The 25,519-nt window shown below is 37.6% G+C and overlaps 2 protein-coding genes across 3 annotated transcripts in view; both read left to right on the forward strand.

The window, feature by feature from the left end:
• Positions 1-25,519, forward strand: part of SERPINB7 (serpin family B member 7) — a 56,615-nt gene that overhangs the window by 17,363 nt on the left and 13,733 nt on the right. Inside the window, exons 1-2 of one of the 2 annotated variants that reach the window (XM_033175083.1) lie at positions 11,957-12,031; positions 16,762-16,947. In XM_033175083.1, coding sequence (XP_033030974.1) covers positions 16,780-16,947 — 168 coding nt within the window. In that variant the 5' untranslated portion in view covers positions 11,957-12,031; positions 16,762-16,779. Of the gene's footprint in view, positions 1-11,956; positions 12,032-16,761; positions 16,948-25,519 lie in introns of those variants that run through there. The other variant, XM_033175091.1, reaches the window with a different exon arrangement.
• LOC117062024 (homeobox protein NANOG-like) lies at positions 6,658-8,153 on the forward strand. Its single transcript, XM_033175103.1, has one exon. The coding sequence runs from the start codon at positions 6,658-6,660 to the stop codon at positions 7,588-7,590; it is 933 nt and encodes a 310-aa protein (XP_033030994.1). The 3' UTR covers positions 7,591-8,153.

Raw genomic sequence — 25,519 nt, forward strand, 5'->3', positions numbered from 1 at the left:
TCAAACCCCCTACCTGGGAGGGGAAGGGGTGCTACACTTTTGCTAGTGTCTACTTTCTTCAAGGTGGTAGTTGACAGGATCCCACCTCACGACTTTGTGCACACAGTGTGAGTAGAGGGGAAGGGCTCTGTTATCTGTGTGTCCGATCACCATCAAACGGTGGAGGCAGGACACTGCTGCTTCTGCTTGTGTTTACTTAGTGTAGAGTGGGATTGTCATTATGGTTCTACCCTACAGTTTTTACAGCAACCAGGTCAGTGAGGAAGATAGAGGGTGTTACTTCTCTTGTGGCATCTGCTTGTAGTGGAGTGATTATCATCCAAAGGATTCTTCTTCTTCCTGGACCTCTGGTTAGAGAGATTTTCTCCCTGCCCCTGTTAGTATTTTAGCAGCAGGGTGTGGTTTGCAATAGCACCTAGGCTGGAATGTAAAGGAAAACAACAACAACAACAACAACAACACCACAAATGTAACACTAGGTGGCCCCTCAAGTCCTGAGATTCCTAGCCAGTCTTCCTTCCTTTCTTCCCCTTTTAGAGTTTTCTCATAGTCTATGAGAAACTTACAAACCTTACCTTATTTTATTTCCAGTCTGTACGTGCACACACACACACACACACACACTCACTCACACAGAAAGATTCCATAAAATTTTATTCATCTTCATTGGAACAAAGGGGGCTGATAGTCTGAGAAGATGTTGCCAGAGTGGAAGAAAAACTGAACTTCCAAAGATGTGCTTGCATTTTGCATGGTGGAATGGGGTGGGTGGGTCATATGTCACTGGGTGCTGTAGGAATGGGGATAGTATGAACATGTACAAGAAAGTAAGAGACAAAAGGGAAAGGGAGGCATAATTGTGGTGAGGAAAGAGTGCATTTGAAGAGAGATAAAAGGACATTTAGTTGCTGATGTGAGTGAAAGTTTGGGGATGGGAAGAAATACTTTAAAAGAATGTAGGAAGTACTTTTGATGTTGGCATGCTTTGTGAAATCCTTAGGGAGGTCTCCTTAAGGAAGCCTAAGTGAATGACATGGGATTTGTGTTTTCTTTGAATATGGTTTCCTGCACAGACTGGATCCTGGTGGTTCCCAGTTTTTATTCTTAGTTTTACTTTTATTTTATGTTTTATTTATAATGAAATTGATAGAATTGTAAATGAAACGACCACAATAAGATAAACTCTTAATAGTTTCCTAATCTTATTAGACTTCCCTTTAGTTTATACTTACTTCATGTGTTCTTGTGTGTTTCACATACACAGAACATATTGTTTTTTTCTTAAAGACACAATTGATACATGCTATTGCAACTTTTGCCCATAAATGAAAGGCATCCTTCTAAGGATTCGCATAAGTTGGACATTTATTACTCCAAAAATAATAAGGAAACTACTCTGAGTTGAAAGGGTTTACTTTTGTTTTTGATAAGGTTATATATGGAATTCTCTTGTTTCTCATAGACCTTTATGAGAACAGATGGACTGTGATTTTTTAAGCAGATTTTGTGGGGATATTTATGAATAAGTCAAGATAGTAGCCGTATTGTCTTCTGACTTCTAAGGATAAGTTTAAAAGGATGTAGTGGGAGGCAAGCCCAGAAATGATCAGGAAGGCTTCATGGTTCAAAAAGAAAAAAAAAATCATAGGCACCCTAGGATCTATTTCAACTGCTTTTCTTTTTAACTTTTATTTTAAGTTCAGGAGTACATGTGAAGGTTTGTTATACAGGTAAACTGCATGTTGGCGGGGACACTGTGTAGAGATTATTTCCTCTCTCAGGTAATAAGCATATGCTTGAGGGTGGAGGGCGGGAGAAGGGAGAGGATCAACTGCTTCTTTTTGGAGAAAGACACAAGCTTTCTGAGCCCAACTTTTCTCATGTTGTAAAATGGGAGACTTTGACTTAAATAATGTCTAACGTTTCCTTTAGCTTACTATCTATCTATCTATTAATAAAGGAAAAATTATATATATATTTACTTTCAAGGCTGCTGAATTCACGTATTTAATTAAAATTAAAGTGAGGACTTAAGCATCACTCTGCAAATGGAAGAATATAGGTAGATGTTTTAAAGCTCCCATTTACAAACAGAACAATAATGTTAAAGGATAAGAAAATAGAGGCTTGTAGGAAAATTAAACACATCGTTTACATTGAACTTTACCACTGAAACTGGTCAAGGTAAAGCTTAGTAAATTTAAAGATTTAGAACATTTGCTTTTTCATGACAAATAATGACATTCAAAATGTGGTGATAAAATAATTTAGGAGATGAAATGGGACCAATTATTGCATTTCTTTGGGAAGTTGAAATCCTGAGGTAGAAAGTGAACTTTAATTTGCTTCTAAAATTAGATTTGGATTTTGTTTAGGAAAGCTCCCTGTGTTTGTTCATGAATCTCATAGAACTAAAAAATTCAAATACAAATATAAAAATCACTGATAACAATAGTGATTCTTCAAGACTTGATTCTTCAAGAATGTACCGTTTATTATTCTGTTGTTTGGGGCCATGACAACGTGATGAAATGATGTAGCACAAATAAGTGGAAACCAGCAAGGCCTCCTGCAGTTGGAATTCTGATCAGAGAGATTATAGGAAGATCCATTGACTGCATTCATTTAAATGCATGAGGAGAATACTATATCATGTTATTTATTGCCAAGTGAAAGCTGAGATTATTCATTTCAAAAGTAAAAGAGAAACAGAAGAAGGTGGAGGAACTAAAGCAAGAAGAGAAGAGAGGGTAACTATTTACATGTAAACAAGAGGTGTAGAGTAATTGAATTCCTTTATGTCCTGCCCACAGTAAAACAACAGAGAATACATCAAAAAGTAAAAATAGACCTAACATGCAATCACTTAGAATGAATTCACATGATAGAATGTGCAATTAAGCCATAGAGCTTGCTACTACAAGATTTTATTCAAATAAACAGATAGATTAGAAAGATTAGAGTTGGTAAACACAGTTTATATAAAAATTTCAATGTCTGGAATTTGGAACCAACAACAACAAAAAAAATCAAGCAAACAAACAAAACACAAATGGCATCAGCTTCCAGGGAATAGGCTTATATATTTAAGGATGTGCAAAGAATATCCCTTAATTTGGAACATGAATTATACCCAGGTCATTTCCATTTTCTGGGCACTACACTAAATCTAGCACCCCTTACCATGCCCTTGCCATTAGTATTTGGTCACCAAAGAATTCTTAAATCTTCAGCCTAAATACAGAGCTCTCTGTAACCAGAGTTCATAGCCTCCTCTACTGACACCTCATGTAATCCTGAATTAATCCCTAGTAGTTTCCTTAAACCCCTCTCATGTGGAAGCTGTTCATTTCTCATGTGCACCTTAATTTAGGCCAAGAAGAGAAAAAGACTTTTCTTCTGGCTCTTTGCCATCATTTTTAAGTCATTTTTTTGTTGTTTTCTTTTACTATTCTTCCTCCTTTGAAGCCCTACACATCTACATCTGCTCCTTCTTTCCAAGCTTGGTCATGACTACCTGCCAAGCTCCAAGCTCTTCCTTCAGAACCCTCAAGGATTTTGACATCTGTACCTCAGTTTTTTCTTCCAGCTTGTCCCTGGCCTGAATGTCCACACTGGATACCATCTACTGTCTAGCCATTTAACCAGTTCAGCACTCCATTTTGTTGGGCACCCCTGGACATTGTTATCTTTTGGAAATGGTTCACTTTTGAAATTCTGAGCTCTTTACCTGCAATCACAGCCTTTGTGTACTCCACCCTCCCATTAAACATGCTTAATAACACCTTGTCTTCAGGTGTAATGATGTCTATAATCTTAAAGTCCAGCAAGCCTTCTTAGTTTCTTTTATATTCAGCCTATAAAGGCTCACTATGTTCACCAGTTACAAGAGTTTGGGGGTGGGAATCTGATGTGTTGATGTCCATGGTCCTGAAACAATCTCTGGAAGATCGTGAGGAGGGTCACGCCCATGTCTTTACTATGCACTGTCCAGGATGATCTTCATGGTCTACTATTTCAACTGCACTCTCATTAACGCTAAATTCTAGTCCACCACATCTGCATTCATAATTCGCAATCTAACCATTGATTTTTCTCTACCTTGCTCTTGGACTTTCAATTACGACTGTAGAAAGTCACATAACCTTGCTACTTAGCTCCTCTACAAATATTGAATTTCTGGCCACAGCCGGTTGTCTGGCCTTTCCAAGTCTCTATAGAAGTCTGGATTATTGTTATGCTTATCCTTTGAGTGTGGGAATTTCCCAAGGGATCTTCCCAGTGTTTTTCCTTTGTTTGCTTTGGACTCTCTCTGGAAGTCACATCAAGGTTTTAGCGGCCATCTAGATGTCAGAGACTCCAAACAAGCATCTTTATCACCAGCCACTTCTTTTGTATACAGGCTTAAATATTCAACTACTTTTTCCAAAGGAATGTTCTATGGACATTTCAATTTCAATGTATTCAAAGCCAAACTCGTTATTTCCTCTTTCCCCATCGTTCATCGTCCTCCTGCTGAATTCTCTGTCTCTTAATGATATCATCATCAGTCAAGCTTACAGTGTCCTCACCACTCCACACCAGATTATTAGGTATTTGCTAACTATTCTCAGAACACATCATGTGCACTAATTCCGTGGGCGTTTGCTCATGCTGTTCTCTCTCCCCTGGGATGCTTCTCATCTTCATTTTCCCTGATGCAGATCAAATGCTAGCTTATTTGTGAGGCCTACTTAAGACTCCCACTTTCAATTATTTCATCCTGAGCACTTCCATTTGCTTGCCTTTCTGTCCTATCACTTGTTTTGTTTTACCCTGGCACATTTCATTAATTCAATAACATTTATTAAGCTCCGAGTATCTTAACAGACACTATAATACACAATGGGAAAGAAATAGGAATAAGTTTTGGTTTTTGGACTGAAGGAGTTTATATCTCCTGGTATCTAGAATATAGCCTTGTAATTGTGGGCACCCATGTATTGAATTTGAGTTAATTTAAGAAACAAATCTTGAAAAAATGGTAAAAGTTGTTTAGGTAGCTGGAGAATTATCATGAATAAAACTTTTTTGAGATTGGCAGTTGTGATATCAAATCTATGTGGAAAAACATCACGTTTCTTTTAGATTTAGCGTGAGAATCACTTGTGAAAAGGCAGTGCTTTCCCCTAATTATAATAATTATTTATTATTTTTAGAGAGATGGGGTCTGGCTATGTTGCTCAGGTTGGTCATCCCCTAATTACTTAAAAATCACTCCCTAGTTTTATAGGACACCCAAGTTTTGGAGAAGAGAATAACTTTGGCTCCAGATAAGACCACTTTGTTTTACTTTCAAGGCTTTTGATGGGAAAGGTGGACATTTTAAATTTATTTTATATTATGCCTTTAGAGAGAAGGTATGGCTAGTGGTTCATTTGGGGAAAAGGGGAGAAATACTTTAGACAAAGCCTTCATATAAAAATTTACAGATAGAGTATTTAGTGGTAATAGTAGAAAGGATTGAAAAGTAGTTGGGTGATATGATGGTTTGGAAGTCTCACAAAGTGTCTCCTTACACTCGTTTATTTTAATTGAGTCAAGGAACCTACAAAAAGAATGCATGAGTAATGATGGATAAGGTGGGTGAATGAGGAAACACAAGAGTCTCTGTTATTCAAGTGGTCCCAAGGATAAGCATCTGCCACTGGAATAGATGAGATGCCAAGCAATAGAAGATGCAGGGACAATTAGCCTCCCTGCTGGGTGCCTGGTATCAAAAGAGTGAGGAAGGGCTCTTCTTCTCAGTTCTTCACTGGACCAAGCGATGATGCCAACCCTGTGGCTTAGTGTCTATGAGGGCATGGGGAAATAGTATTCTTGGCAGAGACACTGGTGCTCTCTGAAGACTGAGAACATTGATGAGGGCCCAGAGCAGAAGAGAAGCACAGAAGACCCGTGTGGTGGCTGCAGCTGATGAACAAATCTGTTTCCTTGGGAACCCTTAAACTTCTTAGCAAGCTTCGTCCCTGGGTAAGTGAGGACAAGAGACAGTAAAATGTAGGTTATTACAATTCATGTTTCCTCATCTATATGCATGAACTGGCAAGGCCAATGGAAATTTCGATTATCGTTGTATGGCAAGGAAGAATAATTAATGTAACACACCAGTCCACATGACTCCTTTCTTCTCAGACTTATGTCACTTTGGGATTGGTTAATTGTAAATCAACTGTTGCAAATACAATAGTGGGAGGGATGTCTGATTTAACGTGAAGAAGAAAACAATGATGAGTAGAGCCTTAATTATGGATGACTCTTGGTACTTCCAAGAAGATTATCCAGGGTGTGTGTCACTTGGGTCACTTGCTTTTTACCTATTGACCATTTCACCACTTTAAAGTACTTTATATCCTCAGTAGGTAAGAAATCGAAAGGATGTGGGATTCAAAATATTCAGCCTATGAACACAGCAGTTAGAATATGGAGAACAGGTTCTGCTGGACTGAGCTGGTTGCCTCCTGTTTTTGTGTAGGCGACTCACTTTATCCCAACTTCTTGATACTTCTGCTTCTGGAGGTCATATTTCCTAACATCTTCCAGAAAAGTCTTAAAGGTGCCTTAACCTTTTTTCCAGTCTACCTCTTAAATTTTTTTCTCCTCTTCCTCAATACTAACATGAGTGTGGATCCAGCTTGTCCCCAAAGCTTGCCTTGCTTGGAAGCATCCGACGGTAAAGAATCGTCACCTATGCCTGTGATTTGTGGGCCTGAAGAAAACTATCCATCCTTGCAAATGTCTTCAGCTGAGATGCCTCACACGGAGACTGTCTCTCCTCTTCCTTCCTCCATGGATCTGCTTATTCAGGACAGCCCCGATTCTTCTACCAGTCCCAAAGGCAAACAACCTACTGCTGCAGAGAATAGTGCCACAAAAAAGGAAGACAACGTCCTGGTCAAAAAACAGAAGGCCAGAACTGTGTTCTCTTCCGCCCAGCTGTGTGTACTCAATGATAGATTTCAGAGACAGAAATACCTCAGCCTCCAGCAGATGCAAGAACTCTCCAACATCCTGAACCTCAGCTACAAACAGGTGAAGACCTGGTTCCAGAACCAGAGAATGAAATCTAAGAGGTGGCAGAAAAACAACTGGCCAAAGAATAGCAATGGTGTGACTCAGAAGGCCTCAGCACCTACCTACCCCAGCCTCTACTCTTCCTGCCACCAGGGATGCCTGGTGAACCCGACTGGGAACCTTCCGACGTGGAGCAACCAGACCTGGAGCAACCAGACCTGGAACAATTCATCCTGGAGCAACCAGACCCAGAACATCCAGTCCTGGAGCAACCACTCCTGGAATGCTCAGACCTGGTGCACCCAGTCCTGGCACAATCAGGCCTGGAACAGTCCCTTCTATAACTGTGGAGAGGAATCTCTGCAGTCCTGCTTGCAGTTCCAGCCAAATTCTCCTGCCAGTGACTTGGAGGCTGCTTTGGAAGCTGCTGGGGAAGGCCTTAATGTAATACAGCAGACGACTAGGTATTTGAGTACTCCACAAACCATGGATTTATTCCTAAACTACTCCATGAACATGCAACCTGAAGATGTGTGAAGATGAGTGAAATTGATATTACTCAATTTCAGTCTGGGCACTGGCTGAACCTTCCTGTCCCCTCCTCCCCTCCCTGATAGGATTTTTCTCGTTTGGAAACCGTGTGTTCCGGTTTCCATTATGCCTATCCAGTCAGTTTGATGGAGGGTGCAGTATGGCTGGAGCCTAATCAGAGAGGTTTCTTTTTTTCCTATTGGATCTTCCTGGAGAAAAGACATTTTAATAACTGTGGCTGCTAAGGACAACAAGATAAAAGCTGTCTCTGGCTATAGATAAGTAGATCTAATACTAGTTTGGATATCTTTAGAATTTAGAATCTAACCTCAAGAATAAGAAATACAAGTACAAGTTGGTGTGATGAAGATATTCCTATTGTTTGGATTGGGAGGCTTTGTTTATTTTCTAAAAAGTATTGAGGTAAACGGTTAAGCTGTAACATACTTAATTGATTTCCTCACCCTTTTTGGCTCAGTTTTACTATATTCCCTAATTTGTTGGTTATGCTAATCTTTGTAGAAAGAGGTCTTGTATTTGCTGCATCATAATGACATTTAGTACTACTTTAGTCGGTTTAAGTGCAAATGAATCAAACAACTATTTTTCCTTGAGTTGATTTTACCCTGATTTCACATAGTGTTTCGATAAGTAAATATACAGCTTTAACATAAAAAAAAAAAAAAAGAATATGGAGAACAGAGAATCCATTTGTAGGCTCATTTTTTTTTTCATATTAATAACAACCTTCTCCTTCAGAAAGTTCATCACAACTGCTAAATCAAAATTAAATTTCAGGGATTATCTGCAACTTTACTTTTCTCTATGATTATACTACTCATAAACAATCATGGAGGTGAGCAATAACTACTCTATTCGATTTTGGACAAGTTAACAGGATCCCCTCCTGGGAAAGAGGCAAAACTCCACAAAATTGAGAGACGAGCAAGTGGAAGATGATGGTACCTTCTAATTCCAATAGCTTTTTACAATAGAGAACCCAGTTACTTGGATAAATGTTGGCTGTTTTGAAAACACTCAGGCAGAAGGACCAGGCTTGTACTCACTTCCGTGCATAGTAGGTGAAGGTAGGTGCAACATACAGCTCAACCTCATGATGCTGGAGCCAGAAACCGAAATGTATTGCTGCCCCTCTGTGGTGTGTTCTGATGACAAAGGTGTAGGCAACCAACTGGGCCCAACATACCTTTCCCTACACCTGGCCAATTTTCAAAGCACAAACCTAATTTAACAAACTCTAGCCTCTATTATAGGAGGAAGGATCTGGGTGGTACAGACGTGGCTTTCCATTGCAGATCAGAAGGGTGGAGGAGAGGCTGGCAGGATGACAAGAATGAATGAACACACCAAGTTTCAGCTCCTATCTGAAGCTGCTCAGTTCAGGTAAGCGTTTAGAGAAGTCAGGTGCAATAACTAACAGGGCAAATGTTTCTCTGGAAAATTCCAAGCCAGAGAAAATTGGGAAAAAGAGGGAAGGATGGAAAGCAGTACAGAGAAGCCAGCTAAAAAGGTTAGAGGTCAAGATGAAAATATGAGATTAGAGAATGATAAAAAACATTGTGTGAGATTCTATTTTAGGTCATTATGCCAGGGAAATTTACACAGGATAGGGTTGAAAGAAATTAGGCTATAAGATGAGTGGCAAGTTGCAATAAAATGGCACCCTAAACTCACCAAGTCACTGTTGTCACTGCTATCGTGCCTTAGTTGATTTGATGTCTAGTTAGTCTATTTGTGCATTTCTCACAGAAGAGTATGTTTTGACCCAGGCTGACAAATACTGTTGATTCTGAAATTTGTTTTTTTGGTTATGTTAAAACCATTGTCATTATAAGAAACAGAGATGGGAATATTGCCTCCTCAAATCTGATTCACATACAAACTGAATGAACCACATAACAACCACCTTAGTCAGATACAATTTTGAAACATGGTCCAAAACCTAAATGCTTATAAGATTCTTGAGGGACAGTGCTGTGCTCTGAGTCATAGGGAAGCCATCCCAGAAGCCAAGTCTACCTATCAATAAGCAGCTGCCTGTGCAGGGTGCAGGCTGCACCTTTGGACAGTCTTTAAAACTGAATTCTCAGAGTTTTAGAACACATTTTTGTCTAGAAATGCTGACTTTGGTTCATTAGGTAGTGGTAAAACAGGTTCCCTTCAAAGCTCTCCTTCATTACCTTCCTAAGTGCATGGGGAAAAACACATAGGGCTGAACAGTTTTGAGAAGTGTGGAGACATTTTCTTTGTGAGTGAGAACCGATCGCCTAGAGAAAGGAGATCAGATTGCCGTCACTGCTTCTGGGTATCAGATGCTAGCGTGAGTACATTGTTGAGTTGCTTATCCAATTATTGATTTGCATTATTGCTCTTATCTTCTGTTGTAGGTGAGAGGTAAGTTCACTAACGAATCTCAAGGAAGATGTAAATGGCCAATGACCATGCTCGGAGGTCTGAAATCTCTCCAGGTCGCCTCCTTGGAGGGATGCTTTTCTGGTGGGGCAGCTTGTACCACCTTACACAAATGTGCTTGGGTTTGGATTCTGCTGGAGAGAACACTGTGACACTTGGTCTCTTCCTTGGGCCATGTCAGTCAGTCTTGGACTTATTTTGCATTCCATTCTTTACTTCACTGACGCCTGTGTATCCTTGGCTTGGGGTCCCATCCCTTTGTCCATCAAAACCTGCTTTCAGGAATAGATCAATGATCAGTTATACACAATGTGCCATGACCCTGTCTCAGAAGCATTTGGTCATTTGGCTTCATGGTTTTTTGTTCTTGCTGTTGTTGTTGTTGAGTTTTAAAATAATGAAATATAATGTGGCTACATAAAGGTGCATTCAATAGATGCATCAACTTAATAATGGAACATCACCAGAACCTCTAAAACCTCCCTCCCCATTCTTTTACCAACAAAACCTCCCCTCCCATTAGGGGTAACTAAAGCAGTTATATCCTTGGCTTAGTCTATCCACCCACGTAAGCATCCTTAAAAGAACAGTTTGTCTGGTTTGATCTTTTCATGAAGGACATCTTACTGTGTGTATTCTTTCGTGCCTGATTTATTTGCCTTCTAAACCTTAACTTCTATCAGTGGTGTGGGAACTGATGGCTACTGCAATGGTGATTTCAGACAGTCTTAAGAAGATAAGGGTAGAGTTTTGTGGTCAGAAACTTTCTTGTGTGCCTTAAGATAGTGCAAACTGAAAGACCATGTGCCGGTGTGAAGCATAGTTTTTGGGTATACTAGATAAACCAAGGTCTGTGAGAAGCTCGGGTAGACAAAGGGAAGAAGTGGGTCCCAGTGGACTTCCAATGAGGACTGGGGGGGTTTAAATCATTACGACTATGATAACTTTATCCACAGTTGATCTATAAAGTGTACTATGATATACTTTTCACAATGTAAGCTTTCTCTGGAGTTAATAATTATCAAATTTACTCATTTTTGGATATTTGTTTGGTTTCTAAGTTCCTATCACTAATGTATTTCTTTTCTGTTGGTGGTAGATATCCCTCTCCATGTGCTCAATATAATCTAATGCATCTCTGTCTCTGATAGCATCTTCACCTTAGAGAGCTTCAAACAGTCAGCGTACTCAATTTTAGCATTACCCATACAATGAAAATAAAGGCAGTATGGGCAAACACTTGTGGGAAATAATGTGTACGATAAAGTCAGAAACACTAAGTATAACCCTACTTCTCCTGAGAGGGACAGCTCACTTACCTCCCTTAAATACAATGTTCCCCAAATACAGCATAACTACCATGCTGGTGATTATACACATAAATAGCAACGCACACATATATATGTGTGTGTGTACTAACAAAAATGTAATTGGTGTGAATTTTTATTTTATGGATGAGAAAAGGCCCACTCTATTCTATAGCACTTTGCTTTCTTCACCTCTCTGGGACGGCAGTGCTACTCCTCTATGATAGTTGAATTTATAGATGTCAGAATATGAATTATTCCAGGTGGGGCTCAGTCATGTTCATCAAACACCAAAATCGGATCAGGGAGGAATCAAATAAGCAACAAAAATCAGTAATTGAATTTCCACATGTAGGAAGTGCCAGTTGTGCCTTAATGTAGGGATATGTAAATTTACTACATAAAAATACTATGTGATATTAAATATCAAATGAAATAACATTTCATGCTAAAATTTGATTCATTAAAAAATATATTTGACTACTTTGAATTAGAACTGTAGCTAATATTCTACAGACTTCTTTTAAATTGTTCTATAAAGCACCTGAACATATTCATTTTAATGATATTATTTAAAACTATCATGGCCATCATAAAAAAAAAAAGTAGGGAGTGTCTGAGTCAGAGGCTTTATATTTCAGAGTAATGCAAGGAACTCTTTCAGACTCACCCAACCAGCGGCCAACTTCCTCTATGAAGACAGTAAGGTAAATATTTCTGAAGTTCATAATTTAAAGTCTGGCCAGATCCTTCGAAAAAAGACACACACACACACACAGACACACACACACACACAAACACACACAGAGAGAGAGAGAGAGAGAATGAGAGAGATCTTGGTTACTTTGTGTCTGAGACATTAAACTCATAAACAATATCCAGATCGGATACTGGTCTTCTTGTCTGCTTCTCCACCTTACAGCTTGTCTATGACTGATTTAAGCGGTGTTGTGGGAGAATGCCATGGGACTCGGATGACAGCTGAAAAATTTATGTTCCATCTTTGAAGAGATAAGTGGGGATTATGTGCAAATCTAGATTCTAATATTTCCTGTGTTCTTATTTAAGGCATTATAGGTTGGAATATACTAAATTTTGAGATTAAAATTGAACTCTTTTAAGTGCATAATATACTAATTTGATTAGAGATTTATCAAAATTTGAAACTATGTTTTTAAAAGAAATACAAAGATTTTAAAATATTTCTCCCAGTAGTATCTGTAGACCATCGTATTTGACTTATTGACAAGAATAAAAATTTATCACATTCAAGTGATTATTCATTTCTTTCCTATATATAATCCTAATTCAGTAAATGTAAAACTTTTAAAAAAAATAATGTATCATGAACTATAATTAATTTTCTATGTATCCTAAGACTACATAATATTTTTATCAAGCATTTAAGGCACATAATTTATCAGTTAGGTGTAATAAGTTTAGGTCCATAAAATAGTATCATAATTTCATGTTTCATTCAATGTGTTTTGTGCCTGAATTTTCTTATGCATTATTTAAAAACTACCATTTGATTTTTATTAAACTTTAAAAAGAAGCTTTAGTGAGAAAATATCTATTTTTATTGTTGTTTTGACACACATAATATATTGGCTACAGGATGAAAGGGATAAAAATATTCTCAGATTAAAATAGACCATAAGGAATCAAATAGGCTTCAGGCTGCCGTGGACTTTTAGACCCTCAAGTCTGAAGTTTGGGATGTAAAAACATCCATTAGTACTTGCTAATTTGTGTTAACTTTAAAATTATAAATTAATTGCTTGCTTGTTTGTTAAGCTAAAATATTTATGCAAGACACAGAGGAATATAGTATATTTTTAGCAAAATGAAAAGTTAGACTATAAAGCCAAGTTCTTTTATAATTTGAAAAGAACTTTCCTGCATTGCCATGTCCAGACAATGAAACACTGGGTAGTGTCACACTGACATCTTCCTTAGGTAGATTTAATGCAATTTGTTTTCCTTTTTGATTTCCTTCGTTATTTAACTGGAACTCAAGTCAATTGATAGCTGTTGGTGGCTTGCCTGAACTTAGTTTATTTTTTGTTAATGTTTTATCTATTTAAGTTGCTGTGAAAGTATTTATAGGTGAAAGGAAAAATCACAGTTTTGATCTCATGCTAATTTTTATTTATGTGTCACCTGATGAAAACTTTGGTGTGTAAAACCATCAGTTCAGCCTTAAATATAATTGCTTATTTGCCAATGAGAATCAGACTTTACATCAGATGAGGAGAAACAAATCTTACTTTTATTCCTGGAACTTAAACAGTGCACCTGCATAGAGAAAGATAATAAAAATAATTATGTGAAATGGAACATACTTTTTGGTATTTATTTTAAACATACATGAACATGTCTCTACAAGAGTGTTCAAGTATATACTATGTAGTATCATCTATCATTTTAAGAGTTATGACTTGAGAATTTATAATTATCTAGGAATGTCTTGGCTCATGTTTCTCTCTCATGATTTTTTTTCTAGTATGATTTCTCTGCCATAAAACTTACCTAAGCTAAACATTTATGTACTCTGTATCCTGAATGAGCACATTTTTATGTAGCTTCTCTTTTCTTTAATAAGATTATAGTTTCATTAATAATTTAGCATGGAAATAGGATGCCTGAAAGTTTAGAATGTGAAAATTTGTGATTGGTGCTTAGAAAGTGATTAAAGAATACTATTCAAAAGTATAAAATTTTTTTTTTTGCCCCAAAGGTTAAAATAGTAAGGCATAATTTGTAAAACAACAAGAAGAATTGGAACTTCAACAAAGAGAAATGTACCTTAAAGTGTATTTTTGCACTTTGGGACGTGATAGCTTCCAGACACCCATTGGCCCGTGCAAGCAGGTTTCTAAACAGGGTCATTTAAAAATCTTTCAGGTCTTATTTTAAAAGCTCTAGCTCACATTTTATCAAAGCATTACAATACACCCAATCTTCTACTAAGTATAATTTTCACTGTAAATACTTTGAAAGGATTAATATGACTTTGCTTTCGAAGTTACTTTCCTAAGAACAATTGATTTCATGTACTACTGTCTGATTTTCAGCAGCCAGCATGAAGCCTTGGAAATCCTTTAGGATGGAGAGAATCCAGCACACAATTTTCTTCTAAAATTAATGAAATTCTTACGAATACTAAATTAAATAGAAACGTCAGCATAGATTTCGTTTTCAGATATTTAATTGTAAACTTGTTAATTTTGATCTTTTTTTCATGTTTTAGAAGGAATACTTATTTTTAGGTCTAAAATATGATTTGATATACCTGATGTAAATGACGAGTTGATGGGTGCTGACGAGTTGATGGGTGCTGACGAGTGTGCAGCACACCAACATGGCACAAGTATACATATGTAACAAACCTGCACGTTATGCACATGTACCCTAGAACTTAAAGTATAATAATAATAATAATAATAATAATGAGTACTATAAAAAATAAATAAAATAAAATATGATTTGAATCCCTTAAAAGTTTGAGGGCCTTTGGCACTGCTAATATCACTCACTGTATAAAGCTGTCCTTTTCCTGCCAACTCCCATCCTGTGTACCCAGCCCTAACTGGCATTGTTTCTCATCTCCTTTGTTGCAAAGAGTTTCTCCTGTAGCTTTAATCACAATTGCCACAGCTTTTTACCCTGGATTACTTGGATTAGATATAAAATCAACATACTTTTTTTCTGGGTGACTTTTGAAAGAACATAGGTGTTCTTTCTTACAGATATGTAGGGTGTGAATGATTTTCTCACCTCATGTGCCTGGGTGTAACTGAGGAGTATGACTTATAATGAATTCTACATTTGTTAAAACGAATGCTAAATTTGACCCTGGAAAACAGCATCATGTAGGGCATCATGCCTCGGTGGTGTTCTCTGTGCTTGGAATTCCACAGTGCAGAGTATGGGTCCCTCAGGGACATTCTTTCTGGAAACGTTTGCTGTCTTTTAGGATAGGACAGACTATTACCACTTCACAGAAAATAGTAAATGCAGCAGCTTCAATCCATTGAATGTCTACTCTGGATCACGCATTGTACTAGAAAAGTTTTTTTTTATTTTTTAACTCAAACTCCCATTTGACATAATAAAAGTTAAAAAACTTATTTTAATTTCATTCACAATTTAAAAGGCCTTAAGTATTTGCGACTGCGACAAAGCCAACACAATGGCAATTTTAGAATATTCTTCTTTCAGACTGCATGGCTTTCCCTCCTTGTGACCCCCTTCCTCACCCACAGCATGCCAGTCCCCAGATGCCTATGTGTGCTCTTCTTATGGGACACAAGGTACAAGGAGGTATGATTTTCTGTTGAGAATCACTATGCTAGATCCTGTACATAGATCATTTCACTGAACAAGATGAAACTTAGAAGTTCAGAGAAATTAAAGACTTGACCCAGTTCACACAACTACTAGCAATAGTAGCAACAGCGTTGAGACTTGGATGAAGTCCCCTAAGGGTTTGTGACTCCTGGCATCTGCAACACCCGGCACCTGCCACACCATCAGATGTAATATTATTGGACATTCATGAGGAATAATTTGGAGAATTCATGTAAGTACATTTAGTCTGAGACAACCCCAACTGTGATTTTGAGATCAATTTGAGTTGTGGAGAAATTCTGCAAAAAAAATTACCCAAGTGGATCCCTGAAGAATTCCATGGTGGTGGTAGCCCTCTGTATTTCAGAAACAACATCGTGAATTTGAAGACAATCTCCAATTTGTTATTGCACCCTGGGTTCTCTAGCAAGAAATAGGCCTATGTGTTGAAAAGTCTTGTACATGTTCTTGATCCATACTCTGATAATCACATTTTGCATTCCAAAAAATTCAGAAAATGGTTTTAAACAAATTAATACACTTATGGGACCAATGATGCATAACAATTAAAATTAGGACAGTTTTGAAAGAAAAAAAAGTAGAATGTATGATTGTTCTAAGAATTTACAGAGACCATATGGAGAGAATGGATTAAAAATGATGTGTTAAACCTCAAAAATTTAACATTGCATTGAATTACAGGTGGTTTAGAAAGCAAAGGCTGTAGTGCCTCAAATAGACTGTCTAATATTGTAATATTTACTTTTGCTCTCTTTCAGTTCAGAAATCTGGGGTGATTTGAGAAATAGTGAGCCCCATGAATGTGTCTGCTTGGGAGTTGGAAACAGGCCACTCACAGGCCACTGAGGATAGAAATGTCCACCAATGAGAAGATATAGTTTTAGGGTATTAGTGACAAGGATACTGGGCCAAGGGAACTTTTCCCTTTTTGTTAGAGTTATGTGATGATTACCTCCAAGGCTGAAAAAATGAAGTTTTAATTATAAAAAATAAATAAATCTAAAAATATAATATTCCTAGAAAATGTACCAGGAACTAATTTCATTTTCTCATTGTCCTCTAGGCTGCAGTCCATTTCACAATGGCCTCCCTTGCTGCAGCAAATGCAGAGTTTTGCTTCAACCTGTTCAGAGAGATGGATGATAATCAAGGAAATGGAAATGTGTTCTTTTCTTCTCTGAGCCTCTTCGCTGCCCTGGCCCTGGTCCGCTTGGGTGCTCGAGGTGACTCTGTCTCTCAGATTGATAAGGTCAGTCTCAGCTTTTGCAGTTCATCATTGGGACAAATTATTTTTCCCACGAGAACATTTCGTTGCAGTGGTCCCCATGTTAATGGAGGTCATCGTGAGGGCACAAGGTGTCACATCTTCACACATCTCCATGAGGTGTCTCATCATGAGGGCACAAGGTGTCACATCTTCACACATCTCCACGAGGCGCTCTTTGGGTGTGAAGAAAGCACACAGCTTGCGGCACTTGTTTGTGAGGCAAGAGGCAGCAGAAATATTCCAAGCACTGCAACTTTGATGTTTTCCCTTAGTGCAGTGGTTCTCAAAGTGTGTTTCCCAGACCAGGATCATCAGCACCGCCTGGAGAACTCGTTAGAAATGCAAAAGCTTGGGCTCTAACCCAGAAGTACTGAATCAGAAACTATGGGTGTGGGTCCCAGCACTCTGGGTTTTAATGAGCTCTCCAGGTGCACCTGAAAGTTTGAGAACCACTGCCTGCGTAGATACGGTTGAGATAGGAGAGTTAGAAGGAGATTCCAATGACGTCCCAGATTCAGGACTCGTTACCTGGGCACAAATAACATCATAGGACATTTCAGATAATAGCAGTCTACCTGAATAGTCCTCACATTGTCATCATCACCACCTTCACCACCACCTTCAGGGAGTGCTTATTAACACACCCTTGCACACAGCTCTGGGTGCACTTTACAGGGAAGTAGAATGGTCAAGGTTTCCCTCCCTTCTCAGAAAATTGCCACTGAAACTCAGTAGCTCAACAGCAGGTGAGATGCCAGGTCCAGGCTGCATGCAGAGGCCTTGATGTCATCCCTTTCTGCCCCCACCTCCCCCTGCCCACTCCTTGCTGCACTATTCCTCCCACTATTTTAGTTCAGAAAGGCTTGCCAGAGGAATCTGGTGCCTGTTGTAACCTGTCATACCTCAGTTCATATGGAAAATCATTTGTGTAGATAATTTAAGCTAGAATAATTCCTTCCTTTATCTAGATAGCTCAGTAAATATTAATTGCTAGAGAACAACTACAGAGTCTTAGACTGCCGTTTTTTCAAGCGCTAGAGTGGTTTACGACCTAGTACATAGGTTGTATCAATGACGTGATAGTAACAACTGTCTGCTGAGAACTTTATCAGTGTTCAGGATCCGGGATAAGCCCTAAGAATATGATATTATTTGATATTCATGTTCACACACTGAAGTGAGAATATTATCCTGATTTTGTGGAGGGGGGACCATACTGCGTGCTGGTAGATGGCGGACCTGAGGTTGAAACTTAGGACGATCTTCTACAACTGGTCTTCTCACCTTTGGCACTACTGACACTTTGGGCTGGATACATCTTTGTTGTGAGGGGCTGTCCTATGCAACGTTTAGCAGCATCCCTGGCCTCTCATCAATAAATACCAGCAGCATACCCCTCCCTCAGCATGACCACCAAAAACATTTCCAGGTATTTCCAAAGAATACTCTCAAAAGCAAAATCAGTCTCCAGTTGAGAACTGCTCTGAAGCCACCAAACTGAAATTATAGCTCAAAGTACATCATTGTGAAGCTTCAGTATTTTCAAGTCAGTATTTTGATAAATAAATATAAAGCCCTTGAAAAACATTCAACAAATAAAAATGTATTCATTCATAAAAATGCATAACGTTTCAGAACCAAGTGAGATGACTTGGTATCGTGGAAACAGCCTTGGTCTGGGAGTTCGAAGATTGGGTCCAAGTTCTGACCCTGGGAAAATCATTTCATCTCTGTGGGCACTAGGGTCCTCACCTGTGCACAGAGGATGTTGATTTGATGATAAAACGAATAAAGACAAAAACCTTACCGTTGTCACTGTTCAGTGTGTTAGACAATGATGTGCAGACGTCTTGCCTATGACTAAAGCTTGATTTTAACACCACAGAAGACACTGCTTTTACTTACTGTGTGCTTTCATGTCAGGGGCAATCTTTCAGATCCTGTCTGGTATACCTTCTGAGGTCTCCTTGCCCTGCACCTCGTGCCTGGTGGGCCAGGGTCAACAGCTCATGAGTCACGGTGAACTGAGAGATCTACTGTTCTGCTGGAGTTTGCTCTGTACCCTTTGCTGCCTCATCAATTACTCTCATGTGTGACTTTTTATAACTCTTACTATTATGATCTTGCATGAAAAAATATGTAAGAGGAGAAAAGGCAACTAGAGACACAAAAGCATTCATCTCATTTATCTGTGCACACTTTTAATCCTCTGTAAATGTCTTCTAGGAAATTAATTTTCAGCTTCTCCCCTGCCTCAGTTTGTTTCTCATTGCAACACTCCACCCTCATCACCATGAATCACACATTTCTATTTTAGATGAATCCAGGCTCAAATTATGGCTTCCAACTGTGTGTCTCTTTTAAGCATCCCCATGGATCTGTGTTTCTTTTTCTTTTTGATGCTCAAAGTGTCATAGCTGGGCCAGTAGATATCTCTTTAACCCAATCTTTTTGAACAATCCTTCCCAATAACTTTACAATATTTTTGCTTTCTGACAAGACATTCTGGGCTTATCTTGAGTTATCTTGGCTCCAAAAGGAGCTCAGCTATTCCTCATGAAACTCTGGCTCATTTACGCTATTAAATATATATTATAGAGTAAATATATATGTTTACTCGATTAAAGTCAAGAATCAGTGTGCTTGAGGTTCAATGCAGTTGAAGTGCCATGAAGGCTGCTCACCATTTGAGTGAAAGGAAAAGCGTATTTACTGACCAAGTCATGGGTTCAGACTGACCCTTTTTTTTTTCTTTTTTAGCTCTAATAATGCTGTTCTTTCTTATAATGTTTGAATATAAAAGTTTTTTTTTTTTTTTTTTTGAGACAGAGTCTTGCTCTGTCGCCTGGGCTGGAGTGCAGTGACCGGATCTCAGCTCACTGCAAGCTCCGCCTCCCGGGTTTACGCCATTCTCCTGCCTCAGCCTCCCCAGTAGCTGGGACTACAGGCGCCCGCCACCTCGCCCGGCTAGTTTTTTGTATTTTTTAGTAGAGACGGGGTTTCACCGTGTTAGCCAGGATGGTCTCGATCTCCTGACCTCGTGATCCGCCCGTCTTGGCCTCCCAAAGTGCTGGGATTACAGGCTTGAGCCACCGCGCCCGGCCGAATATAAAAGTTTTAAAAAGTGATTTTCCTATTTCGTAAGCTACTCGCTCCTCTCTTCTCTCACATTTCCATTGAAATTCTTTATACATATACATGTGTATATATATATACACACACCCACACCCACACATTTCCATTGAAATGCATTATTTTATATATTATATATAGTTTAGATTACACATGTTTGGATTACATATGTATGAGAGTCATATGTTTGGACTTTCTTCTCTCTCACAAGACATTTCCATTGAAATACATTATGAAATATATATACACACATACATATGTATTTTTCTGAAGTCATGTTTGGATTATAATCTTATTTAAAAGTTTACAAATTTGAATTTTCTAAAATGCAACCGAGTTTTACAAAAAGCATTTAAAAATAATCATTAATATATATTACTTATTCGACCACTCTGTAAGAAGAAATAATAATTTTATAATTTGGCATGAATATACAGGTAGAAGCCCAAGGATGATTCATAGTATTCTTTTTTGTAAAAATCCTTAATCCAAATGTCCTGAAATTGCTTACACTGTATAGACCCATGATTTTCCTGATTGCCGTCATCTGAATTCATTAACCACTTATCAGAAACAAAAATTCTGATTTCCCTACATAAGCACATGAGGGAACATGAAAGTATAGCACACTTTGTATTTCAGATAGAAACACCAAAAAATTAGATAAGAAAAGAAAGAAGAGGAAGAATTGTGATAAACAAGCCCTTTGAAGTTTTATCTAATATTTATCACACACAAATATTTACTGCAGGTTGACTATCCCTTATCTAAAATGCCTGGGACCAAGTGTTTTGGATTTTGGAATTTTTCCCTTTTGGGATTTTTTTTTCTTAGATTTCAGCATATTTGTTTATACATGAGATGGCATAGGACCCAGGTATAAACATGAAATTTATTTATGTTTCGTATACAACCTATACATATAGCATGAAGGTAATTTTATACAACATTTTAAATCTTTATTTTTAATGAAACAAAGTTTTGACCGTGACGCATCACATGAGGGCACGTGTGGAATTTTCCACTTGTGACAGGTTGATGCTCAAAAATTTCAGAATTTGGAGCATTTTGGATTTTGGATTAGGATGCTCCACCTGTAGCATCATTATGCATCTTTAGTCATGGTAGTTTTACTGTTGAATCTATAGTTTCTTGAATTTTTGTAAAGATAAAAACAGACATGTATCATTTCAGTATTTGACCCTTCCAGTTTACTAACATTCAATTAGGAATATCAGAAAATCAACCAAATTCATATCAAAAGAGAGTAATACTAGTAATGATCAAAGAATAATGTTAAATATTTAAACTTATTAACACTTTATTCAAAAAGTTAAGGAGAATGACTTCCGGATAGTCATATAATTTTAAAATTATTGCCTGAGTGCCACAAGCATTATCTCAGAAAATATGTTAGTATGTTTGAATGACTTTAACATGGTATTTTATATTTTTGTTCCATGTGCATATTCCTAAATAATTCTTTCCAATGGTAGCTTTAGGACTATTTAAAAAAATAAAATAAAATCCGAAAAGAACTGCAGGGAGGTTTTAAAAAGTTACAGTCTGTCTTAAGATAAATTTTGGCCAATGAGAAGGGGAGATTCCTTTCTCTGCAAGGCTTCACATAAATTACTAGGTTATTTTTACAAGGTAGAGTCACAGGCCATATAATGACATTTTGGTTTATGATGGACCACACGTATGAGGGCAGTACGGTAAAATTAAAATGAAACTGAGATATTACTATTGTCTAGTGATGTTGCAGCCATCATAATATCATAGCAAAATGCATTACTCCTGTGTCTGCAGTGATGCTGGCATAAGCCAACCCATTAGACTGCTAGTTGTATAAAAGCCTAACACATGCAATGACGTACAGCACATAATGCTTGAAAATGGTAAGTGCATTTACAATACTATACTTTTAGTAGTTATTTTAAAGTGTACTCCTTCTACGTATGAAAAATAAAAGTTAGCTGTGAAACAGCCTCAGACAGACCCTTCAGGAGTGATTCCAGAAGGAGGCATTGTTATCATAGGAGATGATGGTGCCATGCGTGTTAATGCTCCAAAGCCCTTTCAGTGGGACAAGATGCGAAGGAAAAAGACAGTGACATTGACAATCCTGACTCTGTGTAGGCCTAGGCTAAAGTGTTTATGTCTTATTTATTCACAAAAAAAGTTTAAAAAGTTAAAAAATTAAATAAATACAGCTCATAGGATAAGAATATAAAGAAAAATATAATTGTACAGTTGTACGATGTCTTTGTGTTTGAAGCCTAGTGTTGTTACAAAAGAATCAAAATGTTTTTAAAAAATAAGAAGTTTATAAAGTAAATAAGTTAAAGTAAGCTAAAGTTAACTTATTATTGAAGACAAAATTATTCTTCATAAATGTAGTGTAGCCTAAGTGTCCAGTGCATGTGAAGTCTACAGCGATATACAGTAACATCCTAGGCCTTCACATTCACTCATTACTCACTCGCTGACTCACCCAGAGCCATTTCCGGTCTTGCAAGTGCCATTCACGGTAAGTGCCTATACTGTTTTGCCAGTTTTCATCTTTTATACAGGTTTTTACTATACCTTTTCTATTCTTAGATGTATTTACATACACAGATATTTACCATTGCGTTACAGCTGCCTACAGTATTCAGTACAGTAACATGCAATACAGGTTTATATTTGGGGAGCAATAGGCCATACCATGTAGCCAAGTTGTGTAGTAGGCCATACCATCTGGGTTTGCGTAAGTACACACTGTAACATTCGCACAATCACAAAATCACCTAATGATACATTTCTCAGAAAGAATCCGCGTAGTTAAGTGATGCATGATTGTAATGAGTAGAAGGTTTAAAACTTTGAAGAGCAGATACCAGGCAAATTATATTTTATAACTTATATTTATATAAATTTACATAGCCATGTATATTTTGCTCAAGACATTATGTCATAATCAAATATGACTTCCAATATGTTCTCAGCCTTTACTGGTTAAACTTTCCTCCTTGAACTGTTTCAAAGATTAACGAGCTGGTCCCATCAACTCCTGACCCCTCATTTTAGGAAAGAAGGATACAAAAGGACCACCTAAGTTCCAGCCGGTCACTGCTTATCTCTCTCTCCATCTTATACGGAGATGATGGACAGTGATGACTTTCATTTGAAACTTTTCATTCTGGGAGCCCTTAGAGACAAACTTCATCTATTTTCTGACATAGGATGAAACAATTATAATGATATAGTCCAAAGTATAAAGACACATGCTTTTATTTCCTTTCTTGTAGTAGCCCAAATAAATAATTCCATGGAGTGGAAGGTCCCTGTTGAACCTTACTTTCCTAGTGACAAGTGACCAACCCCACTGTTCACCACTGTTCGCCAATGATGTCGCAGCCACAATAAAATTGACTAAAAAACTGAGGCAGGATTGTTTGAGGATACAGAGTACTCAGCATATTCTCTCTCTGAATTATTTCAATTGGGAAGAGATAACTGCCATATTTTTAAAGGCATTGAAAATCTACATTGGCCAAGAGCTTATTCTGTTTTCAAGTAGAGTTGTTGCAAAGATGCAAGATTCTCAAAATATAGTGAAAGGTTGAAGATGAAAAGACTTCTTATGTTTTCATCATCTTTTCTTTATCATAACATGCATAGATGTTCTTGTAGACTGATGTGACCGGTCCTTCAGTACCATCGGCTCACAGTGACAGTTTATCAAATCTACAGATCTAAAGACTAAGAAAGCTCTTCTATAAATCAAATGCTGATGTTCCCATGGGCTGTTGAACCGGAGTTGTTCAAGGGTCTCTGTTACACAGTCACGGCAGGTCCTAGTTCAAAATTTTGAATTTTGAATTCTTCCATAGGTGAAAACATGCCATGCATAGTCACTATTGAAATAAAAATCACTTGTAAATAATTAGGCGATGCAAACTACAACTTAATAACTGCAATGACTTCTTGAACTTTATTGTAAGTATGGACATTTCTAAACTGAAAAATATTAAGCATTCCAGTTTTATTATATTAGGAATTTAACACATTTTTCTTTAAACCCACTTAATATAAAAATCTCCAAATTCAACACATTTTAAATTTTATAAACCTCCGTAAAATAATTTTGAATTAAAGGAACAGAGGGGGCAAGTGCTGAAAAGTTCTCTTCTTTTGTCAGAAGCTACCACGGTGAGGTTGATGCATGCAATGATGATGGGATGAGAAACAGTCAGCTTTGGGGAGGAAGCATTTAATAACTTATTCTGTATATACATTGCTGTGAGAAAATCCTCTATCAGACTAATATGGTCAAAATTGTGCCCAATAGACAAAATACAGTTTTTAAATTTGGTCGGTACAAATGACTACCTTAACTAAATTTGTACAGTGTGGCCTTTGTGTGAGACAATGTGTAGTTATAAACAACAAGACAGAAATATAAGGGATAATATCGAATATTAGAGAAGGAACAAATTCTAATTATGAGTTTGTACTCTCAATAAGCTGAAGTTAGCGGAAGCTCTACATGTTGAAAACTCCGTAGTACATGGGGTAGGGAGGGAAGGGGAGAAAGAAAGACTTTTAAGTGTTCATATGGATTTGACCCAGCAATCCCATTACTGGATATGTACCCAAAGGATTATAAATCATTCTGCTATAAAGACACATACACACCTATGTTTATTGCAGCACTATTCACAATAGCAAAGATGTGGAACCAACCCAAATGCCCAGCAATGATAGACTGGATAAGGAAAATGTGGCACATATACACTATGGAATGCTATGCAGCTGTAAAAAAGGATGAGTTCACATCCTTTGCAGGGACATGGATGAAGCTGGAAACCATCATTCTCAGCAAACTAACACAGGAACAGAAAACCAAACACTGCATATTCTAACTCATAAGTGGGAGTTGAACAATGAGAACACATGGACACAGGGAGGGAAACATCATACTCTCGGGCCTGTCAGTAGGTTGAGGGGGCTGGGGAGGGTAGCATTAGGAGAAATACCTAATGTAGATGATGGGTTGATGGGTGTAGCAAACCATCATGGCACGTGTATACCTATGTAAAAAACCTGCACATTCTGTACATGTATCCCAGAACTTAAAGTAAAATAAAAATGAATAAATATTTTTTTAAATGATGATGACCTAGAGTTTTAGAGCCTATTTAAGTAAAACAGTGCTTTTTTACGTAAAATGACATTTCAAGAAATGTAAGAATAATCATTGGTAGGAAATGTTGATAGGTTCCATGATTCCAAAATTACAAAAAATAAGAGGAAAATCTGGTAGGTAAAACTTAATAAATATTAAATTAACACATGAATTGATAACCTAATTTGTATTGGCCCAAATGTTAAAATTACAGCTGCCCAGTCACTTCAGAAAGAGGCTTATTCATTC

Source organism: Trachypithecus francoisi, unplaced genomic scaffold (genome assembly GCF_009764315.1).
Source record: "Trachypithecus francoisi isolate TF-2019V2 unplaced genomic scaffold, Tfra_2.0 Contig01474, whole genome shotgun sequence".
Taxonomy (NCBI): Eukaryota; Metazoa; Chordata; class Mammalia; order Primates; family Cercopithecidae; genus Trachypithecus; species Trachypithecus francoisi.